Below are 22,500 nucleotides of genomic sequence, written 5' to 3' on the forward strand. Positions count from 1 at the left end.
GTGTTGTTACTGTGTGTAGTCAGGAGACCTGGACTCCAGTAGTTATTCAGGGCTGTGTAGTTACTGTGTGTAGTTAGGAGACCTGGACTCCAGTAGTTATTCAGGGCTGTGTTGTTACTGTGTGTAGTTAGGAGACCTGGACTCCAGTAGTTATTCAGGCTGTGTTGTTACTGTGTGTAGTCAGGAGACCTGGACTCCAGTAGTTATTCAGGGCTGTGTTGTTACTGTGTGTAGTTAGGAGACCTGGACTCCAGTAGTTATTCAGGGCTGTGTTGTTACTGTGTGTAGTTAGGAGACCTGGACTCCAGTAGTTATTCAGGGCTGTGTTGTTACTGTGTGTAGTCAGGAGACCTGGCCTCCAGTAGTTATTCAGGGCTGTGTTGTTACTGTGTGTAGTCAGGAGACCTGGCCTCCAGTAGTTATTCAGGGCTGTGTTGTTACTGTGTGTAGTTAGGAGACCTGGACTCCAGTAGTTATTCAGGGCTGTGTTGTTACTGTGTGTAGTTAGGAGACCTGGACTCCAGTAGTTATTCAGGGCTGTGTTGTTACTGTGTGTAGTCAGGAGACCTGGCCTCCAGTAGTTATTCAGGGCTGTGTTGTTACTGTGTGTAGTTAGGAGACCTGGACTCCAGTAGTTATTCAGGGCTGTGTTGTTACTGTGTGTAGTTAGGAGACCTGGACTCCAGTAGTTATTCAGGGCTGTGTTGTTACTGTGTGTAGTTCAGGAGACCTGGACTCCAGTAGTTATTCAGGGCTGTGTTGTTACTGTGTGTAGTTAGGAGACCTGGACTCCAGTAGTTATTCAGGGCTGTGTTGTTACTGTGTGTAGTTAGGAGACCTGGACTCCAGTAGTTATTCAGGGCTGTGTTGTTACTGTGTGTAGTTAGGAGACCTGGACTCCAGTAGTTATTCAGGGCTGTGTTGTTACTGTGTGTAGTAGGAGACCTGGACTCCAGTAGTTATTCAGGGCTGTGTTGTTACTGTGTGTAGTTAGGAGACCTGGACTCCAGTAGTTATTCAGGGCTGTGTTGTTACTGTGTGTAGTTAGGAGACCTGGACTCCAGTAGTTATTCAGGGCTGTGTTGTTACTGTGTGTAGTTAGGAGACCTGGCCTCCAGTAGTTATTCAGGGCTGTGTTGTTACTGTGTGTAGTTAGGAGACCTGGACTCCAGTAGTTATTCAGGGCTGTGTTGTTACTGTGTGTAGTTAGGAGACCTGGACTCCAGTAGTTATTCAGGGCTGTGTTGTTACTGTGTGTAGTTAGGAGACCTGGACTCCAGTAGTTATTCAGGGCTGTGTTGTTACTGTGTGTAGTTAGGAGACCTGGCCTCCAGTAGTTATTCAGGTCTGTGTTGTTACTGTGTGTAGTTAGGAGACCTGGACTCCAGTAGTTATTCAGGGCTGTGTTGTTACTGTGTGTAGTTAGGAGACCTGGACTCCAGTAGTTATTCAGGGCTGTGTTGTTACTGTGTGTAGTTAGGAGACCTGGACTCCAGTAGTTATTCAGGGCTGTGTTGTTACTGTGTGTAGTTAGGAGACCTGGACTCCAGTAGTTATTCAAAGCATATTTTTATAAACCTAATTCTTTTTGGGAGCTACTGTTGCCCTCCCTCATATTACTGTTGTACGCTATTCAAGGTTTGAGGGACTATTGATCCTCGCTGCCACTGTTGCATACCTTCTATGGTATTACTGTTTATTTTTATTTAATTACTGTGCCTTATTCAGGGTCTCATTGTTCGAGCCCCCCCCTCCCTCGTTTGTTTTTCTTTTCCCATTAGGGGATTGAGTCAAAAGGGTGATGTTATGATTCTGATCATGTGAAATACACGGAGCCGCACACGGTTAGCTCGATGTGCAGGAGATGGTGGACCGGTTGGACACAGCAGTGCTCGCTGAAGAGCATTGTATTTATGATTATATATGTTATGTGTTATATGTTGATTGTATCTGTGTGGGTGATCCCCCCCCCCCCCCCCCTTCCTTCCCAGTCCCCCTCTTTTTTCTTTTGCTTTTGCTGCCAAGACTTCAAGGTGCTATCCGGATAATGGGTACCATAGGGGTGCAATGGTGACACTGGGCTACAGTCTCCTGATATGTCACCAATCTGAAAGTGATGAGCTGGTGAGGGCGATCAATAAGCCAGCGAAACGGAGTAAGGTATTTTCACATTTGAGAGACCAGGGCGTAGGGATAGTTTATTTACAGGAGACACATTTGTTGAATAAGGACCACCTTAAGCTCTGTAGGGGGGGATTTACTCAGGTCTATCATTCAAACTTCAATGGTAAGAGCCGGGGAGTGGCCATCCTTATACACAGGAATGTACCATTTATAGAAACAACCACTATAAGAGATAAGCATGGCCGGTATGTTATTGTGGTTGGAAAACTGTTCAACATCCCGGTGGTGTTGGCACATTGATATGCTCCCAATTGGGATAATGTTCAATTTTTTAAGGACCTATTTTCATTATTACCTCATTTGGATACCCATCATCTGATTCTAGGAGGTGACTTAAACTGTGTCCTCGATTCAACTCTGGACCGCTCTAGCCCAACATCCAAGGTATTAAGTAATTCAGCACAATGCATTCATTCTTTTTGCGAGGTATATGGTATGTTTGATCCATGGAGATTCGTAAATCCAACCTCCAGGCAGTACTCTTTTTACTCTCCACCACATCGGACATATACTAGAATTGATTACTTCTTATTAGATAATAAACTGACCTCTATGGTAATGCATATAGAATACTCTGGTATTGTAATATCCGACCACAGCCCAGTCATATTGAGACTTCACTTTCCTGAAAACACGCCACCTCAGAGAATGTGGCGTCTTAATAACAGGCTATTGGCAGATGACGATTTTACAAAATTCATAAATTCGCAAATAGACTTTTTCTTAGAGCTTAATGATACCCCTGACATAAGTAGTGGCATTTTGTGGGAATCCTTAAAAGCGTATATATACGAGGGCAAATCATTTCATTTAATGCTGGTGACAGGAAGAGAAAGATGAAACGTATTACAGAATTAACTAGGGCAATAAAAGAAGTCGACCTGGTCAACTCTACGGCTCCCTCTGAGGAGCTACATAGAGAGCGGATCTTGCTACAAACTGAATATGATGTCTTAACGAATCAACGCGAGGTGGATCTATATCTTAGGTCCAGACAGGATCTCTATGAGCATGGTGAGCGTGCGGGTAAGCTCCTGAGCCACCAGCTGAAGCAATCAGCGGCTGCTGGCATGATAGTGGAGATAGGTGATAATCAAGGTAACAAAATTATTGATCAGAAAGGTATTAACAACCAATTGAAGTCTTTTTATAAGGATCTGTATACCTCAGAAATAAATGACAACGAGCGAGTGAAGAACTTCTTTGAGAATCTAGAAATGCCATCCATAAAGAGGGCAGAAAGGGATAGATTAGAGGGACCTCTGACTACGAGGGAGATAGAGAAGGCAATTCGGAATATGAAGACGGGTAAAGCGCCGGGCCCAGATGGGTTCCCAAGTGAATTTTATAAGACATTTGCGCCTAAACTTGTACCCCTACTCTGTAAAGTATATGAAGAGGCCCTTGAAAAGAATACTTTACCTCAAACAATGTCCCAGGCTATGATCTCCGTGCTCCTTAAGAAGAATAAAGATCCGCTTAAATGCGACTCGTACCGCCCAGTGAGTTTACTTGGTTGTGACTATAAGATATTGACCAAAGTACTGGCAGCTAGGATTGAGCCTGTGGCAAGTGGGATAATACATCCTGATCAGACAGGGTTCGTGGCTGGTAGACAACTCTCCACTAATCTCCGTCGCCTTTTCAACGTGATATACACTGGGGATGACAACATTGAGCCTGAGATTGTATTATCCCTAGATGCTCACAAAGCCTTTGATAGAATAGAGTATCTTTACCTGTTCACGGCTCTCGAGAAGTTTGGATTTGGTCCTAAATTCCTTTGGTGGATACAGATAATATATGCAAGCCCCCAGGCTATGGTAAGAACGAACAATGTGATATCTGAATTCTTTCCCCTGTTTCGGGGAACAAGGCAGGGGTGCCCTTTGTCACCCCTGCTCTTCGATATGGCAATTGAGCCCCTTGCAATAATGCTGAGGAGTGCTGTTGGACTTGGGGGAATACGCAGGGGGATGCAAAGCCATAAGCTTTCGCTATACGCTGATGACCTCCTCCTTTTCCTGTCAAACCCTATCATAAGCGTCCCAGTGGTTCTGGATATTATTGACGGCTTCGGGAAGGTCTCAGGGTACAAAATTAATCTAGAGAAAAGTGTCCTTTTCCCAATTAATAAGCAGGCGAGGAGACTGTCATTCAGGCCTATCCTTTCACAACACATAAAGATAAGTTTACCTACTTAGGTATTAATGGAACAAGTAAATACAAAGATCTATTTAATCATAACTTTAAGATAACACTGGATAAGGCAAAATTAGACATGGAACGATGGTCAACTCTCCCCCTATCATTAGCAGGGAAGATCAATTCTGTTCAAATGAATATAATGCCACGTTCCTTTATTTGTTTCAGACGATTCCGGCTTTCATTCCTAAATCATTTTTTAAGGAACTGAATAAATGAACATCCACCTTCATCTGGAATAAAACGGTCCCCCGGATAAGAAGAGAGTTCCTTGAGAGACAGAGGGAAGAGGGAGGCCTGGCTCTACCAAATTATATGCACTATTATTGGGCCGCCAATATACATAAGTTGTTGTTTTGGGTCTCGCAGCTAGACGATGATGAAACCCCAGTGCGGGTACATATGGAAAGATATGCATCTAGCCCAGTGTCCCTGCGCTCCCTGGTCTGTGCTCCTCTGCCTTTAAGCAAACACCTTTACACTAATAACCCTGTTGTACATGATTCTATTAAGATATGGATCCAGTTCAGAACACATTTTAAAAACAGAAACGCCCTCCTATCTGCTCCCGTTTATGGCAATCATTTGTTTACCCCGGCCCTTGGGGGAGCAGCGTTTAGAGAATGGCATAGAGCTGGGGTGGAATGTGTTAGAAATCTTTTTAAAGATGGGATATTTATGTCGGCTGCTCAACTGGAGAAGGAGTATGGCATTTCCTCAAAGACTAATTACCTCAGATTTTTTCAGGTTCGAGAATTTGTTAAAAAAACATTCTCTTCATCCCTCGTTCTCCCACAGAGTGGATGGATTGATGAGCTATTGGATACGAACCCGACCTTTAAAGGGGTGGTTTCCAGGATTTATGTCAATATCCAGAGGGTGGCTTCCCCATCCCTTGATCTCATAAAAAGGAAATGGGAGGAGGAATTGGAGTTGGACATATCAGAGGTGGACTGGGGTAGGGCAGTGGATCTAATCCATTCTTCTTCCATATGTGTTAGACATGGATTCATACAGTTTAAAGTGTTACACAGACTTCATTTCTCAAGGGACAAACTGGCAAGAATCTACCAGGGGACTGATCCGACTTGCCCTAGATGTAAACAGGTGCCAGCTAATTTATGCCACATGTTCTGGTCTTGTCCCAGGCTGAAAGATTTTTGGACCAAAATCTTTACAGCCTTCTCATCTATTTATAATAAAAATATAGAGCCTGGCCCTCTGACAGCCATCTTTGGTGTGGCACCAGAGGAAGCAGGACTAACAACTGCTCAGAAGAAAGCAATGGCATTCTCGTTATTGTTGGCCAGGAGGTTGATTTTATTGAACTGGATAAAGACAACACCACCATCTCATAAACGATGGATAGAGGAGGTAATGACACATCTTAAATTGGAGCACCTTAGATTTACATTGCAGGGCAACACTAAGAAGTTTTATAAGGTCTGGCAGCCTTTTATCGCCCATCTTGAACGGGAGCTTTCATCTGCTTCAACATAACTGGCAGCACCCCCCCCCACCCCCTCACCCCTCCTTTATTTTTATTTTTTTATTTTGTCTTCTGTCGGACATTGTTGTTTATTTATGCATTTTAACCTAAGAATGCCTGTCTTGTTATTGTTCCTTTAGTTTAGACCTGTATTTAGGTGAGTATGTGATGTGTATTTTGAGTCTTGTTATTTTGTGTTGTACTGGATGTGTGTTTGTATACAAAAATCAATAAAAACACTTTGATTATTATTATTTGCTCCACCATATGTTTTGTTGTCCGAGGGCACTAATTGGGTCTGTGTTGAAGATTGTTTTACACTTTAGATTAATCAACCCTCTTTGTTCTCCTTCTCATTCATTTGACTTTGTTTTGTTCTAACACACATCACTTTTTCAAAACACTGTTCTTAATACTTGTTCACACATTTGTTGGTCCCTTTTGCTTTGTTCTTCCTGTTGTTCTTGTTCAAACACACATTAAATTGTTCATCCACTGTTGTGGTAAAATGATAGTCATAGTCTTAACATGATCATGCTACCCATGCTAACATGAACACAAGCGTTTCCCTCCAAACATGTAAAACGTATCTGAGTAACAGGCTCCTGTCGTGCCGGTAAGAAGGAGTCGGAGGCGGAGAATTGAAGATGGATTTCCACTCTTTATTTTCCATGAAGCAATAGTGATATCAGACATGTAGTCAGTGATGAGAGTCAAGTTAGAGTGCGTTGCTAGCTCTAGCTTGGCAACCAATATCTCCGGTGTTACACTAAACAAGGTCCGTGTAGGAACTGTGATCCAAAAGTGAATTATGGTTAACTAGAGTCACCACACTACCAAGCTTTCCGTTGTCACCCTGCCTCTCCAAATGCAAAACTGTTAATAAAAAGAATGCAATAATGCAATTACAGCTGAAAAAGTGTTTTTTTTAAATATATATTTACCATTCAATAACGCAATCACTGCTGTCTGTCTGTGACAGTCGCAGTTTGATCTCATAGTGTCTTATAAACTGTAGGGGCAGGGGAAAAGGTCAAGACATGTAGTTTAGAATGAAATGAAAAATCTATCATGCATGTGTATTATCCTCGCAACTACAGTCACTACATATCCACTTCTGTGTAAGGTTTGAGGGTGTGGTTCTGCAAGCCTCATCTGCAGATTCACCTGTCGCGGCGCGCCCAGAGGCTTCTTAGTGGCACGTCACCGGGATGCCAGCGGTGGTTCTCACGGGAGGAGGAAGCGTATGTGTGGTGAATGCGGGTATTCAGCGGGATATTTAAGTTTCCTCAGCATATCTTAAAATGCAAGGGGGGAAGTAACTGAAAGTAACCGTATGTGGATATTGCATCGATCAACCTCGAAGCACGTCTCCCTGGAGAGGACGCGCACAGTGAGAGATTCTCTGCAACACAGGGTGAGATCGCTCCTTTGTGCCACGCCGACCATCGTGTTTTCCTTTTTTGTGGATTATAGCCTGAAAAGGCCTACAAACATTTCTGTTTTTGCCGCCGACGGGCGCCGGAGCAACAGCCTTTTTTTTTGTATCAATGAACTACACTATGGCCGGTGTTGCAGTATAAATTGAGTCATGACAGCTGGCGACATTCTATTATTTTCGTCATAGGAATCCGGGGCGTGTACATCGAGGACCCATTGTTGACTTACCAGGAAAGAGACATGTCGATCGCCTCGTTTGTCGTTTACGTTCATCTTTTGCTATATCTGCCTTCCTAAGATCACTTTGCTGCACATTCAGTACTCGTATGTGAGGTTGTGGGAGAGAGGACGATGTCGTGACGCTTACAGGGAGGTATCGAACATTACGAAGTAGGTGACTGTGTGGATGCCTGTTCAAAACATTGCAAACTTCAATAAATCATTTAAATTATATATTTGTGTCCGACTTTCATTTGTTCATCGTTCTTAATGTGATGTATAGTAGCTTTGATAGCTGTCCATACCTTCAGACAGCCTAAAAGTAAAACACAAGTTGTTTATTCACAGCTCATCGAGATGATCCTCTATGACAACTTGTGATCAGCTCCGAATAAAATGTTCTTGGCTGTGGACTTGTACTCTACATAATTATGTTGAGGTCATGGTAATCTAATTCAATAAACAATAACTGCAATGAACAGATAGCATTTTCTGACTCGTGAAATGATTGGATATGGTGTAACTTGTTAAATGATTCTGTGTTGAAAAATGTATATCTTTAAAAACTGCATTGGTGTATTAGGGCGGGCCATACTAATCGATCGAGAGGAGTGCTCAAATAACGTATTTTGGTGGTTATTGATGAAAAGACTATCTATCAATCAATCAATGTTTATTTGTGTAAATTGAAAAAATACCACATTAACAGCATAGGTAGACAAAATGTTTGGAAATGCATGTGTATGCGAACACATAGTGCGAACACACTATGATTGTGATTAATTGTATTGATCGTCACCAAAATGAGGCCACTCAAAACCTTTGTAAGTTCCTCCTCCTTCTTCTGGGAACTGTCTTCTGATGGCAGACACAACACATGAGGGTGAGGGCTTCCTAATGTGCCTGCCTAGAACTCCATAGGCCCAGCGGGTGACCTGCCTGTAAGCTGTGTAGCGGTATTGCCTGGGGATAGGGACACAATATCTACAGGTAAACTTGATAGCCTTGTTAACATCAAGTGTTATATAGTATATCATCTACAGGTTCTGGGTTTTGAAACCTGCTAAACACTCGGGGGCCATAGCAACTGTATTATCTTTAATAGTTGTTATCCTTTTAATTGTAATCTAAACATACTCATGTCTGCTGGCCTGAAGCGGGCCATGCTCCTGCCTGAAGTTCATGTAGGCTATCTGTAGCACAAAGGGATTCAGACAGCATGCTTCAAAGCCTGGGTGCAGTGTCAGGCATGTTATGTCTGGTCTGAGGGTGAGGTTCTCCACCAGGGCCCAGAAGGGATCCACCTCCCTGCAGCACATGCTCTCCACAGCTGAGGTCATAGGCTGGCGTTCCCCCACACAAGCACCTACAAAACAAAACGTTTATCAGGAAACCGTATTACATCTTTCTCCCCCCCCTTCGCTGCTCTCTCCCTCCCCTCCGGGACACAGCACCGTAGTGTGGAGTTGCATTAGGTAACGAGAGATACAGCTGATATTTGCGCATTAGTTTCTGTTATGGATCAGTATCAACAGTCCTGCCAGTAACGTTACTATATTATCAATGCTACTTTAGTTATAGCCTGATATGTGATAGCTAACTTCACAATGTTGTGATGTGACGTTAGCTAACATTCTGTAGCTAACGCCGGTCACTCACCAAGACAGCTGCCCTGTTCTCCACTGGTTCTCCTCACACCACAGCTCCATTGCTCTCCCATGGCCGTTATTTCTTCTAATCCTTGGCTGCTCCTGGTCTCTTGGATGCCTAGCGTTTCTCTATCAGTTATAACAAAGACCACTAGGGGCAGCCTCTCTATCAGTTATAACAAAGACCACTAGGGGCAGCCTCTCCATCAGTTATAACAAAGACCACTAGGGGCAGCCTCTCTATCAGTTATAACAAAGACCACTAGGGGCAGCCTCTCTATCAGTTATAACAAAGACCACTAGGGGCAGCCTCTCTATCAGTTATAACAAAGACCACTAGGGGCAGCCTCTCTATCAGTTATAACAAAGACCACTAGGGGCAGCCTCTCTATCAGTTATAACAAAGACCACTAGGGGCAGCCTCTCTATCAGTTATAACAAAGACCACTAGAGTCAGCCTCTCTATCAGTTATAACAAAGACCACTAGGGGCAGCCTCTCTATCAGTTATAACAAAGACCACTAGGGGCAGCCTCTCTATCAGTTATAACAAAGACCACTAGGGGCAGCCTCTCTATCAGTTATAACAAAGACCACTAGAGGCAGCCTCTCTATCAGTTATAACAAAGACCACTAGGGGCAGCCTCTCTATCAGTTATAACAAAGACCACTAGGGGCAGCCTCTCTATCAGTTATAACAAAGACCACTAGGGGCAGCCTCTCTATCAGTTATAACAAAGACATGCAAATATTACACTCATTAAAACCCTGTCTTATATATTATACATGTCATATAATAATATAACACATTAATGCACCCTATATTATATAATAAAGGTAAGATATGAACAGTGAATGATATATAAACACTTTATTAAATCTATTATATACATGTATAAAAACACCAGGTGTACTTCCGGCGGAGACCACATGGGGCAGCCTCTCTTTATCAGTTACAATGTAGGCTACTATAAAAGTATATCTACATAAATCCTAGAACTTATTAATACAACACAACCATAATTAATACATGAATACATTTTCTTATATAATACATGAAATATATATGAATATAAGCACTTTATTGAATAAACTCGATGTATTTCTGGGGGAGACCACGTGGGGGCAGCCTCTCTTTCCCGCGCTGCGAGGCCTCATCTTTAGCACCGGAAGCGGAAGTTCTTTCCTTTCTTGTTTCTGCTCCCAAAGAGACATACAGCGGTGAGTTTCTGTCTGCTTTAATCCGAGTAATATCTGCTGTTCAGGTAACCATCCGCACTCCTGCCTGCCCGAGCCTCACCTGGCACCGTGTTACACTGTGTTTGTGGAGGAATTGTGTTTCTGAGTTAAACTCCGAGTCTCTTTTTATCCGTTTTTACCTCCGACTTTCTGAGAGAAGTGAGCCGAAGAAACTCAGCGCCATTTTGTGCCCGGGCTGCTGGAAGAAACCCGTTTACTGAGTTTAATGTATAATAAATAACACGGTAAAGACTAACAACCGGCTTATCATGTCTTTAGAGAAGCTTGTAGAGTCTTTTAAAGAGAGGGAGCAGGTGGACCAGCGCAGGTGAGGCTGGAGCTAACATGCTAACAGTAGCATCGTGTGTGCGACACACTCCGTTTAACCGTTTTTAATATAAAGAGTGATTAGAATGGGATTACATGATGTCACACTGTTTTATAGTCAGTGTTTTTAATCAGAAGGTTGTTGGCATGTGTTAGCTTAGCTGCAGGTTGACCACCATGTGAGCAGTCAGCACGCCTGCTTCCATTACCGGACAGATCTGTAGTTCTTATTGAATCTGAGTAAAGACGGAACTACAGACTGACCCTCAGGTGAGTGGCTGCAGAGACCAGTACACATCACTGGGGACTGGATGAGTACTCTGATGAGCTTTTATTTTGAAGTAAATGCTGTCGTTAGCTTTAGTGTCTCTTATTGTGAAATGAGCCATTAAGACAGTGAGAGTTTAAAGTGAATGTTTCTATGAGCTTTTATTTTGAAGTAACTGCTATCAGCAGCGTTAGTGTCTCTTATTGTGAAATGAGCCATTAAGACAGTGAAGGGTTCTGAGAGTTTTAAAGTGAATGTTTCTGAGCTTTTATTTTGAAGTAACTGCATATCTGGCAGGGTTGGTGTCTCTGGGGCTTTTATTTTGAAATTAGACTTTAAAGACGGTTGGTGCTGAGCTTAGAGTTAGGAGTTAGTGTTTCTGTGTTTACACTTGACCTGCTCTCAGACAGGAAGTACCTGCACAGCTGACTCGGTGTATAGGAAGTTAAAGTACTGCTGACACCTGTAGAGTGTTACCTGCTGAAAGGGGTTCAGTCTGCTGGTGTCTGTTCAGATCGGGTCTGAAGTAGTAACTTCAACTGTGAGTAATGCTAACAGGTTGTATGGACTTTAACTCAGTGGTGCGTTTGAGTGCTAGCCAATAGAAGTGCAGGGTGATGTTACTGTTCCAGCAGTAGTGTGTGATGTATGTAAAGTTGTGGGAGGCGTGTGGTGGGTTAGGTTCAAACCCCACTGCAGTCAGCATGTCGTTGTCCCTGAGACACTTCACCCCAAAGTGCTCCTGTGGGGATTGTCCACAGTATTGAGTATACGAGTTGCTTTGGATAAAATCGTCTAAACATTACATGGCACTTCTTAAAGATGTGTGTTCTCCTCCTGCAGAACATGGCTCCACGTAAAGGCAAGGAGAAGAAGGAGGAGCAGGTGATCAGCCTCGGCCCTCAGGTCGCTGAAGGAGAGAACGTGTTCGGGGTCTGCCACATCTTCGCCTCCTTCAACGACACCTTCGTGCACGTCACCGACCTCTCCGGAAAGTACGTATCTATATAATCTGTGGTCAGTAATTGGTCTGTTTCACCCTGTGCTCTGATTGGTCCTCTGACTCTCACTCTGTGCTCTGATTGGTCCTCTGACTCTCACCCTGTGCTCTGATTGGTCCTCTGACTCTCACTCTGTGCTCTGATTGGTCCTCTGACTCTCACTCTGTGCCCTGATTGGTCCTCTGACTCTCACTCTGTGCCCTGATTGGTCCTCTGACTCTCACTCTGTGCTCTGATTGGTCCTCTGACTCTCACTCTGTGCTCTGATTGGTCTCTGACTCTCCCCCTGTGCTCTGATTGGTCCCCTGACTCTCCCCCTGTGCTCTGATTGGTCTCTGACTCTCCCCCTGTGCTCTGATTGGTCTCTGACTCTCACCCTGTGCTCTGATTGGTCTCTGACTCTCCCCCTGTGCTCTGATTGGTCCTCTGACTCTCCCCCTGTGCTCTGATTGGTCCTCTGACTCTCACCCTGTGCTCTGATTGGTCCTCTGACTCTCACCCTGTGCTCTGATTGGTCCTCTGACTCTCACCCTGTGCTCTGATTGGTCCTCTGACTCTCACCCTGTGCTCCGATTGGTCCTCTGACTCTCACCCTGTGCTCTGATTGGTCCTCTAACTCTCACCCTGTGCTCTGATTGGTCCTCTGACTCTCACCCTGTGCTCTGATTGGTCCTCTGACTCTCACCCTGTGCTCTGATTGGTCCTCTAACTCTCACTCTGTGCTCTGATTGGTCTGACTCTCACCCTGTGCTCTGATTGGTCTGACTCTCACCCTGTGCTCTGATTGGTCCTCTGACTCTCACTCTGTGCTCTGATTGGCTGCAGGGAGACGATCTGCCGTGTGACCGGTGGGATGAAGGTGAAAGCTGACAGAGACGAGTCCTCTCCGTACGCCGCCATGCTGGCAGCTCAGGATGTGGCTCAGCGCTGCAAAGAGCTGGGGATCACTGCTCTGCATATTAAACTGAGGGCTACTGGGGGCAACAGGTACACACACTGCATATTAAACTGGGGGCTACTGGGGGCAACAGGTACACACACTGCATATTAAACTGAGGGCTACTGGGGGCAACAGGTACACACACTGCATATTAAACTGGGGGCAACAGGTACACACACTGTATATTAAACTGGGGGCAACAGGTACACACACTGTATATTAAACTGGGGGCAACAGGTACACACACTGTATATTAAACTGGGGGCAACAGGTACACACACTGTATATTAAACTGGGGGCAACAGGTACACACACTGTATATTAAACTGGGGGCAACAGGTACACACACTGTATATTAAACTGGGGGCAACAGGTACACACACTGTATATTAAACTGGGGGCAACAGGTACACACACTGTATATTAAACTGGGGGCAACAGGTACACACACTGTATATTAAACTGGGGGCAACAGGTACACACACTGTATATTAAACTGGGGGCAACAGGTACACACACTGTATATTAAACTGGGGGCAACAGCTACACACACTGTATATTAAACTGGGGGCAACAGGTACACACACTGTATATTAAACTGGGGGCAACAGGTACACACACTGCATATTAAACTGGGGGCAACAGGTACACACACTGTATATTAAACTGGGGGCAACAGGTACACACACTGTATATTAAACTGGGGGCAACAGGTACACACACTGCATATTAAACTGGGGGCAACAGGTACACACACTGCATATTAAACTGGGGGCAACAGGTACACACACTGCATATTAAACTGGGGGCAACAGGTACACACACTGCATATTAAACTGGGGGCAACAGCTACACACACTGTATATTAAACTGGGGGCAACAGGTACACACACTGTATATTAAACTGGGGGCAACAGGTACACACACTGTATATTAAACTGGGGGCAACAGGTACACACACTGTATATTAAACTGGGGGCAACAGGTACACACACTGTATATTAAACTGGGGGCAACAGGTACACACACTGCATATTAAACTGGGGGCAACAGGTACACACACTGCATATTAAACTGGGGGCAACAGCTACACACACTGTATATTAAACTGGGGGCAACAGGTACACACACTGCATATTAAACTGGGGGCAACAGGTACACACACTGCATATTAAACTGGGGGCAACAGCTACACACACTGTATATTAAACTGGGGGCAACAGGTACACACACTGCATATTAAACTGGGGGCAACAGCTACACACACTGCATATTAAACTGGGGGCAACAGCTACACACACTGTATATTAAACTGGGGGCAACAGCTACACACACTGCATATTAAACTGGGGGCAACAGGTACACACACTGTATATTAAACTGAGGGCTACTGGGGGCAACAGGTACACACACTGTATATTAAACTGAGGGCTACTGGGGGCAACAGGTACACACACTGTATATTAAACTGAGGGCTACTGGGGGCAACAGGTACACACACTGTATCAGCAGCATTGTGTGTAGCTGTGTGTCAGTGAGGGGTCTGCTCTCTGAGGATCAGCTGACTCCTCTCCTCAGACCCTGCTGTCTGTCACATGTTCTCCTGGTTAGCAGTGATAACCTGTTTCTAACTCTCTCTCTCTCTCTCTCTCTCTCTCTCTCTCTCTCTCTCTCTCTCTCTCTCTCTCTCTCTCTCTCCCTCTCTCCCCCCTCAGAACAAAGACCCCCGGCCCCGGAGCCCAGTCTGCTCTCAGAGCGCTGGCTCGGTCCGGCATGAAGATCGGACGCATCGGTGAGACACACACACACTCTGTCACACACACACTCTGTCACACACTCACTCTGTCACACACACTGTCACACACACACTCTGTCACACACTGTCACACACACACTCTGTCACACACTCTGTCACACACTGTCACACACACACTCTGTCACACACTCTGTCACACACTGTCACACACACACTCTGTCACACACTGTCACACACACACTCTGTCACACACTCTGTCACACACTGTCACACACACACTCTGTCACACACTCTGTCACACACACACTCTGTCACACACACTGTCACACACACACTCTGTCACACACACTGTCACACACACACACACTGTCACACACACACTTAGGCCTGTCACGATAATTAATTGTATTGGACGATAAATGTTCCTGGAAATTATTGCGATAAACGATAATATTGTCGGCACCATTTTAGACCACTGACATACTGATAATATATCATAATGATTCAAGTACATCCTTTCAAACAGAACTTTTTATTGAACATTCAACATTGCAAATGAAATGTGAAATAATATTAAAATATATAAATTATATATAATAAATAAAACAAATTAATTAAATTATAATAAATTAATTAAATCACACACAACCAAAACAATAACTTAAATAGAGTCAGGCTGGAAAACAGAGCTCTCTCTCTCTCTCTCTCTCTCTCTCTCTCTCTCTCTCTATATCTATATCTATATCTATATCTATATCTATATCTATATCTATATCTATATATAGATATATATATATATATATAAGCACACATTATCTCACAAGCAAAAAACCCTCCTTAAAACAAGTCAAGTGTACAGTCCACTGTCAAAGACCCAGATGCCTCAACAGGCCATATCCAAATCTGTTTTTCTAAGTTTTCGAGCAGAGAACACCAACATGTCTGCATTGTGGGGCGGGGGCTCTCCATCTCCAGCTGCCGTGTTTGCTACCAGCTGGGAAAACGGAATGGAGTGGTTGTGTTTTAGGTGTAGTTTATAATGCGTGGTATTGCCTGCTTTTGTCGCTACCTTTTTTAAACCAATGCGACTCACCGCCCGGCTCATTCAAGTCCGTAGGTTCGCCTCGTTGATTTGGTTTGAATCCAAAATACTGCCACACCGGAGAATCGAGATGTGTAGTCAGGTTTTGTAACCAATTCCATTTCACTTTAAATTCCCCGCGAGTAAGTCACACGTTGTCTCCCGCTTGTCGCTATATTATTAATTTGGCTGCGGCACGTGCACGCGGAGTGTCCTGACCTGGCTGTGTGTCAGCCCCGCCCCTCACAGCGCGCCTGGCAGCCACAGCGCTCCAGGCTAAAATGCACATCTTTATGTAAACGGCAATTTATCGAGCTCAGAAAAGTTATCGAGTCCATTTTTATTTATCGTACGATAAGTCAATTTATCGATTATCGCCACAGGCCTACACACACTGTCACACACACACACACACTGTCACACACACACACACTGTCACACACACACACACTGTCACACACACACACACTGTCACACACACACACTGTCACACACACACACACTGTCACACACACACACTGTCACACACACACACTGTCACACACACACACTGTCACACACACACTGTCACACACACACTGTCACACACACACTGTCACACACACACTGTCACACACACACTGTCACACACACACACTGTCACACACACACACTGTCACACACACACACTGTCACACACACACACTGTCACACACACACACACTGTCACACACACACACACTGTCACACACACACACACTGTCACACACACACTGTCACACACACACACTGTCACACACACACACACTGTCACACACACACACACTGTCACACACACACACACTGTCACACACACACACACTGTCACACACACACACACACTGTCACACACACACACACACTGTCACACACACTGTCACACACACACACTGTCACACACACACACTCTGTCACACACACACACTGTCACACACACACACTGTCACACACACACACACTGTCACACACACACACACTGTCACACACACACACACACTGTCACACACACACACACACTGTCACACACACTGTCACACACACACACTGTCACACACACACACTCTGTCACACACACACTCTGTCACACACACACACTGTCACACACACACACTGTCACACACACACACACTGTCACACACACACACTGTCACACACACACACACACACTGTCACACACACACACACTGTCACACACTGTCACACACACACTGTCACACACACACTGTCACACACACACACTGTCACACACACACACACTGTCACACACACACACACTGTCACACACACACACTGTCACACACACACACTGTCACACACACTGTCACACACACACACTGTCACACACACACTGTCACACACACACACACACTGTCACACACACACACACACTGTCACACACACACACACTGTCACACACACACTGTCACACACACACACTGTCACACACACACTGTCACACACACACACACTGTCACACACACTGTCACACACACACACACACACACACACACACACTGTCACACACACACACACACTGTCACACACACACACTGTCACACACACACTGTCACACACACACACTGTCACACACACACACACTGTCACACACACACACACACACACACACACACACTCACACACACTCACACACACTGTCACACACACACACACACTGTCACACACACACACACTGTCACACACACACACACACACACACTGTCACACACACTCACACACACTGTCACACACACTCACACACACTGTCACACACACACACACTGTCACACACACTGTCACACACACTGTCACACACACTGTCACACACACACTGTCACACACACACACTGTCACACACACACACTGTCACACACACACACACACACTGTCACACACACACACTGTCACACACACACACACACTGTCACACACACACACTGTCACACACACACTGTCACACACACACACTGTCTCACACACACACTGTCACACACACACACTGTCTCACACACACACTGTCACACACACACACTGTCACACACACACACTGTCACACACACACTGTCACACACACACACACACTGTCACACACACACACACTGTCACACACACACACACTGTCACACACACACACACTGTCACACACACACACTGTCACACACACACACTGTCACACACACTGTCACACACACTGTCACACACACACACACTGTCACACACACACACACTGTCACACACACACACACTGTCACACACACACACTGTCACACACACACACTGTCACACACACACACTGTCACACACACTGTCACACACACACACTGTCACACACACACACACTGTCACACACACACACTGTCACACACACACACTGTCACACACACACACTGTCACACACACACACTGTCACACACTGTCACACACTGTCACACACACACACACTGTCACACACACACTGTCTCACACACACTGTCACACACACACACTGTCACACACTGTCACACACTGTCACACACACACACTGTCACACACACACACACACTGTCACACACACTCACACACACTGTCACACACACACACTGTCACACACACACACTGTCACACACACACACTGTCACACACACACACACTGTCACACACACTGTCACACACACACACTGTCACACACACACTGTCACACACACACACTGTCACACACACACACTGTCACACACACACACACTGTCACACACACTGTCACACACACACTGTCACACACACACACACACTCACACACACACTGTCACACACACACACACACACACACACACTGTCACACACTGTCACACACACACAGTCACACACACACACACACTGTCACACACACACACTGTCACACACACACTGTCACACACACACTCTGTCTGAACGTTGGCCCTGACCCCTGGTCTCTCTCCCTGTCCTCAGAGGATGTGACTCCCATCCCCTCAGACTCCACCCGGAGGAAGGGAGGTCGCCGTGGTCGCCGTCTGTAGCTGCTGCCTCGCTTTCTGACAATAAAGACTTTCAGATCCATCTCCGTGTCCGTCTCTTCCTTCATCCAGATGTTAGATATCAGACTCTCCTTCCTCCAGATGTTAGATATCAGACTCTCCTTCCTCCAGATGTTAGATATCAGACTCTCCTTCATCCAGATGTTAGATATCAGACTCTCCTTCATCCACATGTTAGATATCAGACTCTCCTTCATCCACATGTTAGATATCAGACTCTCCTTCATCCACATGTTAGATATCAGACTCTCCTTCATCCACATGTTAGATATCAGACTCTCCTTCATCCAGATGTTAGATATCAGACTCTCCTTCATCCACATGTTAGATATCAGACTCTCCTTCATCCACATGTTAGATATCAGACTCTCCTTCATCCACATGTTAGATATCAGACTCTCCTTCATCCACATGTTAGATATCAGACTCTCCTTCATCCACATGTTAGATATCAGACTCTCCTTCCTCCAGATGTTAGATATCAGACTCTGCTTCATCCAGATGTTAGATATCAGACTCTCCTTCATCCAGATGTTAGATATCAGACTCTCCTTCATCCACATGTTAGATATCAGACTCTGCTTCATCCACATGTTAGATATCAGACTCTCCTTCATCCACATGTTAGATATCAGACTCTCCTTCATCCACATGTTAGATATCAGACTCTCCTTCATCCAGATGTTAGATATCAGACTCTGCTTCATCCAGATGTTAGATATCAGACTCTCCTTCATCCACATGTTAGATATCAGACTCTCCTTCATCCACATGTTAGATATCAGACTCTGCTTCATCCAGATGTTAGATATCAGACTCTCCTTCATCCAGATGTTAGATATCAGACTCTGCTTCATCCAGATGTTAGATATCAGACTCTCCTTCATCCAGATGTTAGATATCAGACTCTGCTTCATCCAGATGTTAGATATCAGACTCTGCTTCATCCACATGTTAGATATCAGACTCTCCTTCATCCAGATGTTAGATATCAGACTCTGCTTCATCCAGATGTTAGATATCAGACTCTGCTTCATCCACATGTTAGATATCAGACTCTCCTTCATCCACATGTTAGATATCAGACTCTCCTTCATCCACATGTTAGATATCAGACTCTGCTTCATCCACATGTTAGATATCAGACTCTGCTTCATCCACATGTTAGATATCAGACTCTCCTTCATCCAGATGTTAGATATCAGACTCTGCTTCATCCAGATGTTAGATATCAGACTCTCCTTCATCCACATGTTAGATATCAGACTCTCCTTCATCCACATGTTAGATATCAGACTCTCCTTCATCCAGATGTTAGATATCAGACTCCTTCATCCAGATGTTAGATATCAGACTCTCCTTCATCCACATGTTAGATATCAGACTCTGCTTCATCCAGATGTTAGATATCAGACTCTGCTTCATCCAGATGTTAGATATCAGACTCTCCTTCATCCACATGTTAGATATCAGACTCTCCTTCATCCAGATGTTAGATATCAGACTCCTTCATCCAGATGTTAGATATCAGACTCTCCTTCATCCAGATGTTAGATATCAGACTCTGCTTCATCCAGATGTTAGATATCAGACTCTGCTTCATCCAGATGTTAGATATCAGACTCTCTTTCATCCAGATGTTAGATATCAGACTCTGCTTCATCCAGATGTTAGATATCAGACTCTCCTTCATCCACATGTTAGATATCAGACTCTCCTTCATCCAGATGTTAGATATCAGACTCTCCTTCATCCAGATGTTAGATATCAGACTCTCCTTCATCCAGATGTTAGATATCAGACTCTCCTTCATCCAGATGTTAGATATCAGACTCTGCTTCATCCAGATGTTAGATATCAGACTCTCCTTCATCCAGATGTTAGATATCAGACTCTCCTTCATCCAGATGTTAGATATCAGACTCTCCTTCATCCAGATGTTAGATATCAGACTCTCCTTCATCCAGATGTTAGATATCAGACTCTCCTTCATCCAGATGTTAGATATCAGACTCTCCTTCATCCACATGTTAGATATCAGACTCTCCTTCATCCAGATGTTAGATATCAGACTCTCCTTCATCCACATGTTAGATATCAGACTCTCCTTCATCCAGATGTTAGATATCAGACTCTCCTTCATCCACATGTTAGATATCAGACTCTCCTTCATCCAGATGTTAGATATCAGACTCTCCTTCATCCAGATGTTAGATATCAGACTCTCCTTCATCCACATGTTAGATATCAGACTCTCCTTCATCCACATGTTAGATATCAGACTCTGCTTCATCCACATGTTAGATATCAGACTCTCCTTCATCCACATGTTAGATATCAGACTCTCCTTCATCCAGATGTTAGATATCAGACTCTCCTTCATCCAGATGTTAGATATCAGACTCTCCTTCATCCAGATGTTAGATATCAGACTCTCCTTCATCCACATGTTAGATATCAGACTCTGCTTCATCCAGATGTTAGATATCAGACTCTCCTTCATCCACATGTTAGATATCAGACTCTCCTTCATCCACATGTTAGATATCAGACTCTCCTTCATCCACATGTTAGATATCAGACTCTCCTTCATCCACATGTTAGATATCAGACTCTCCTTCATCCAGATGTTAGATATCAGACTCTGCTTCATCCAGATGTTAGATATCAGACTCTCCTTCATCCAGATGTTAGATATCAGACTCTCCTTCATCCACATGTTAGATATCAGACTCTCCTTCATCCAGATGTTAGATATCAGACTCTGCTTCATCCACATGTTAGATATCAGACTCTGCTTCATCCAGATGTTAGATATCAGACTCTCCTTCATCCAGATGTTAGATATCAGACTCTCCTTCATCCACATGTTAGATATCAGACTCTGCTTCATCCAGATGTTAGATATCAGACTCTCCTTCATCCAGATGTTAGATATCAGACTCTCCTTCATCCAGATGTTAGATATCAGACTCTCCTTCCTCCAGATGTTAGATATCAGACTCTCCTTCATCCAGATGTTAGATATCAGACTCTCCTTCATCCACATGTTAGATATCAGACTCTCCTTCATCCAGATGTTAGATATCAGACTCTCCTTCATCCAGATGTTAGATATCAGACTCTCCTTCATCCACATGTTAGATATCAGACTCTGCTTCATCCAGATGTTAGATATCAGACTCTCCTTCATCCACATGTTAGATATCAGACTCTCCTTCATCCACATGTTAGATATCAGACTCTCCTTCATCCACATGTTAGATATCAGACTCTCCTTCATCCAGATGTTAGATATCAGACTCTCCTTCATCCAGATGTTAGATATCAGACTGCTTCATCCACATGTTAGATATCAGACTCTGCTTCATCCAGATGTTAGATACCAGACTCTCCTTCATCCAGATGTTAGATATCAGACTCTGCTTCATCCAGATGTTAGATATCAGACTCTCCTTCATCCACATGTTAGATATCAGACTCTCCTTCATCCAGATGTTAGATATCAGACTCTCCTTCATCCAGATGTTAGATATCAGACTGCTTCATCCACATGTTAGATATCAGACTCTGCTTCATCCAGATGTTAGATACCAGACTCTCCTTCATCCAGATGTTAGATATCAGACTCTGCTTCATCCAGATGTTAGATATCA

The 22,500-nt window shown here is 44.3% G+C and overlaps 2 protein-coding genes across 2 annotated transcripts; one reads left to right on the forward strand and one right to left on the reverse strand.

Annotated features, from left to right (window-relative positions):
* Positions 1–8,193: 8,193 nt before the first annotated feature.
* On the reverse strand, positions 8,194–9,377 carry LOC307020423 (uncharacterized protein). The gene is made up of 3 exons (XM_079651756.1): positions 9,197–9,377; positions 8,675–8,903; positions 8,194–8,500 (listed from the first exon to the last, which is right to left on the reverse strand). The coding sequence occupies exons 1-3, from the start codon at positions 9,255–9,257 to the stop codon at positions 8,317–8,319; spliced, it is 474 nt and encodes a 157-aa protein (XP_079507882.1). The 5' UTR covers positions 9,258–9,377; the 3' UTR covers positions 8,194–8,316.
* Positions 9,378–10,283: 906 nt separating this feature from the next.
* On the forward strand, positions 10,284–18,866 carry rps14 (ribosomal protein S14). The gene is made up of 5 exons (XM_079647121.1): positions 10,284–10,406; positions 11,863–12,014; positions 12,846–13,007; positions 14,676–14,752; positions 18,759–18,866. Exons 2-5 carry the CDS (start codon positions 11,866–11,868, stop codon positions 18,824–18,826), a joined length of 456 nt encoding a protein of 151 aa, XP_079503247.1. The 5' UTR covers positions 10,284–10,406; positions 11,863–11,865; the 3' UTR covers positions 18,827–18,866.
* Positions 18,867–22,500: the final 3,634 nt, after the last annotated feature.

Source organism: Notothenia rossii (genome assembly GCF_949606895.1).
Source record: "Notothenia rossii genome assembly, chromosome: 9".
In the NCBI taxonomy this organism is placed as follows: domain Eukaryota; kingdom Metazoa; phylum Chordata; class Actinopteri; order Perciformes; family Nototheniidae; genus Notothenia; species Notothenia rossii.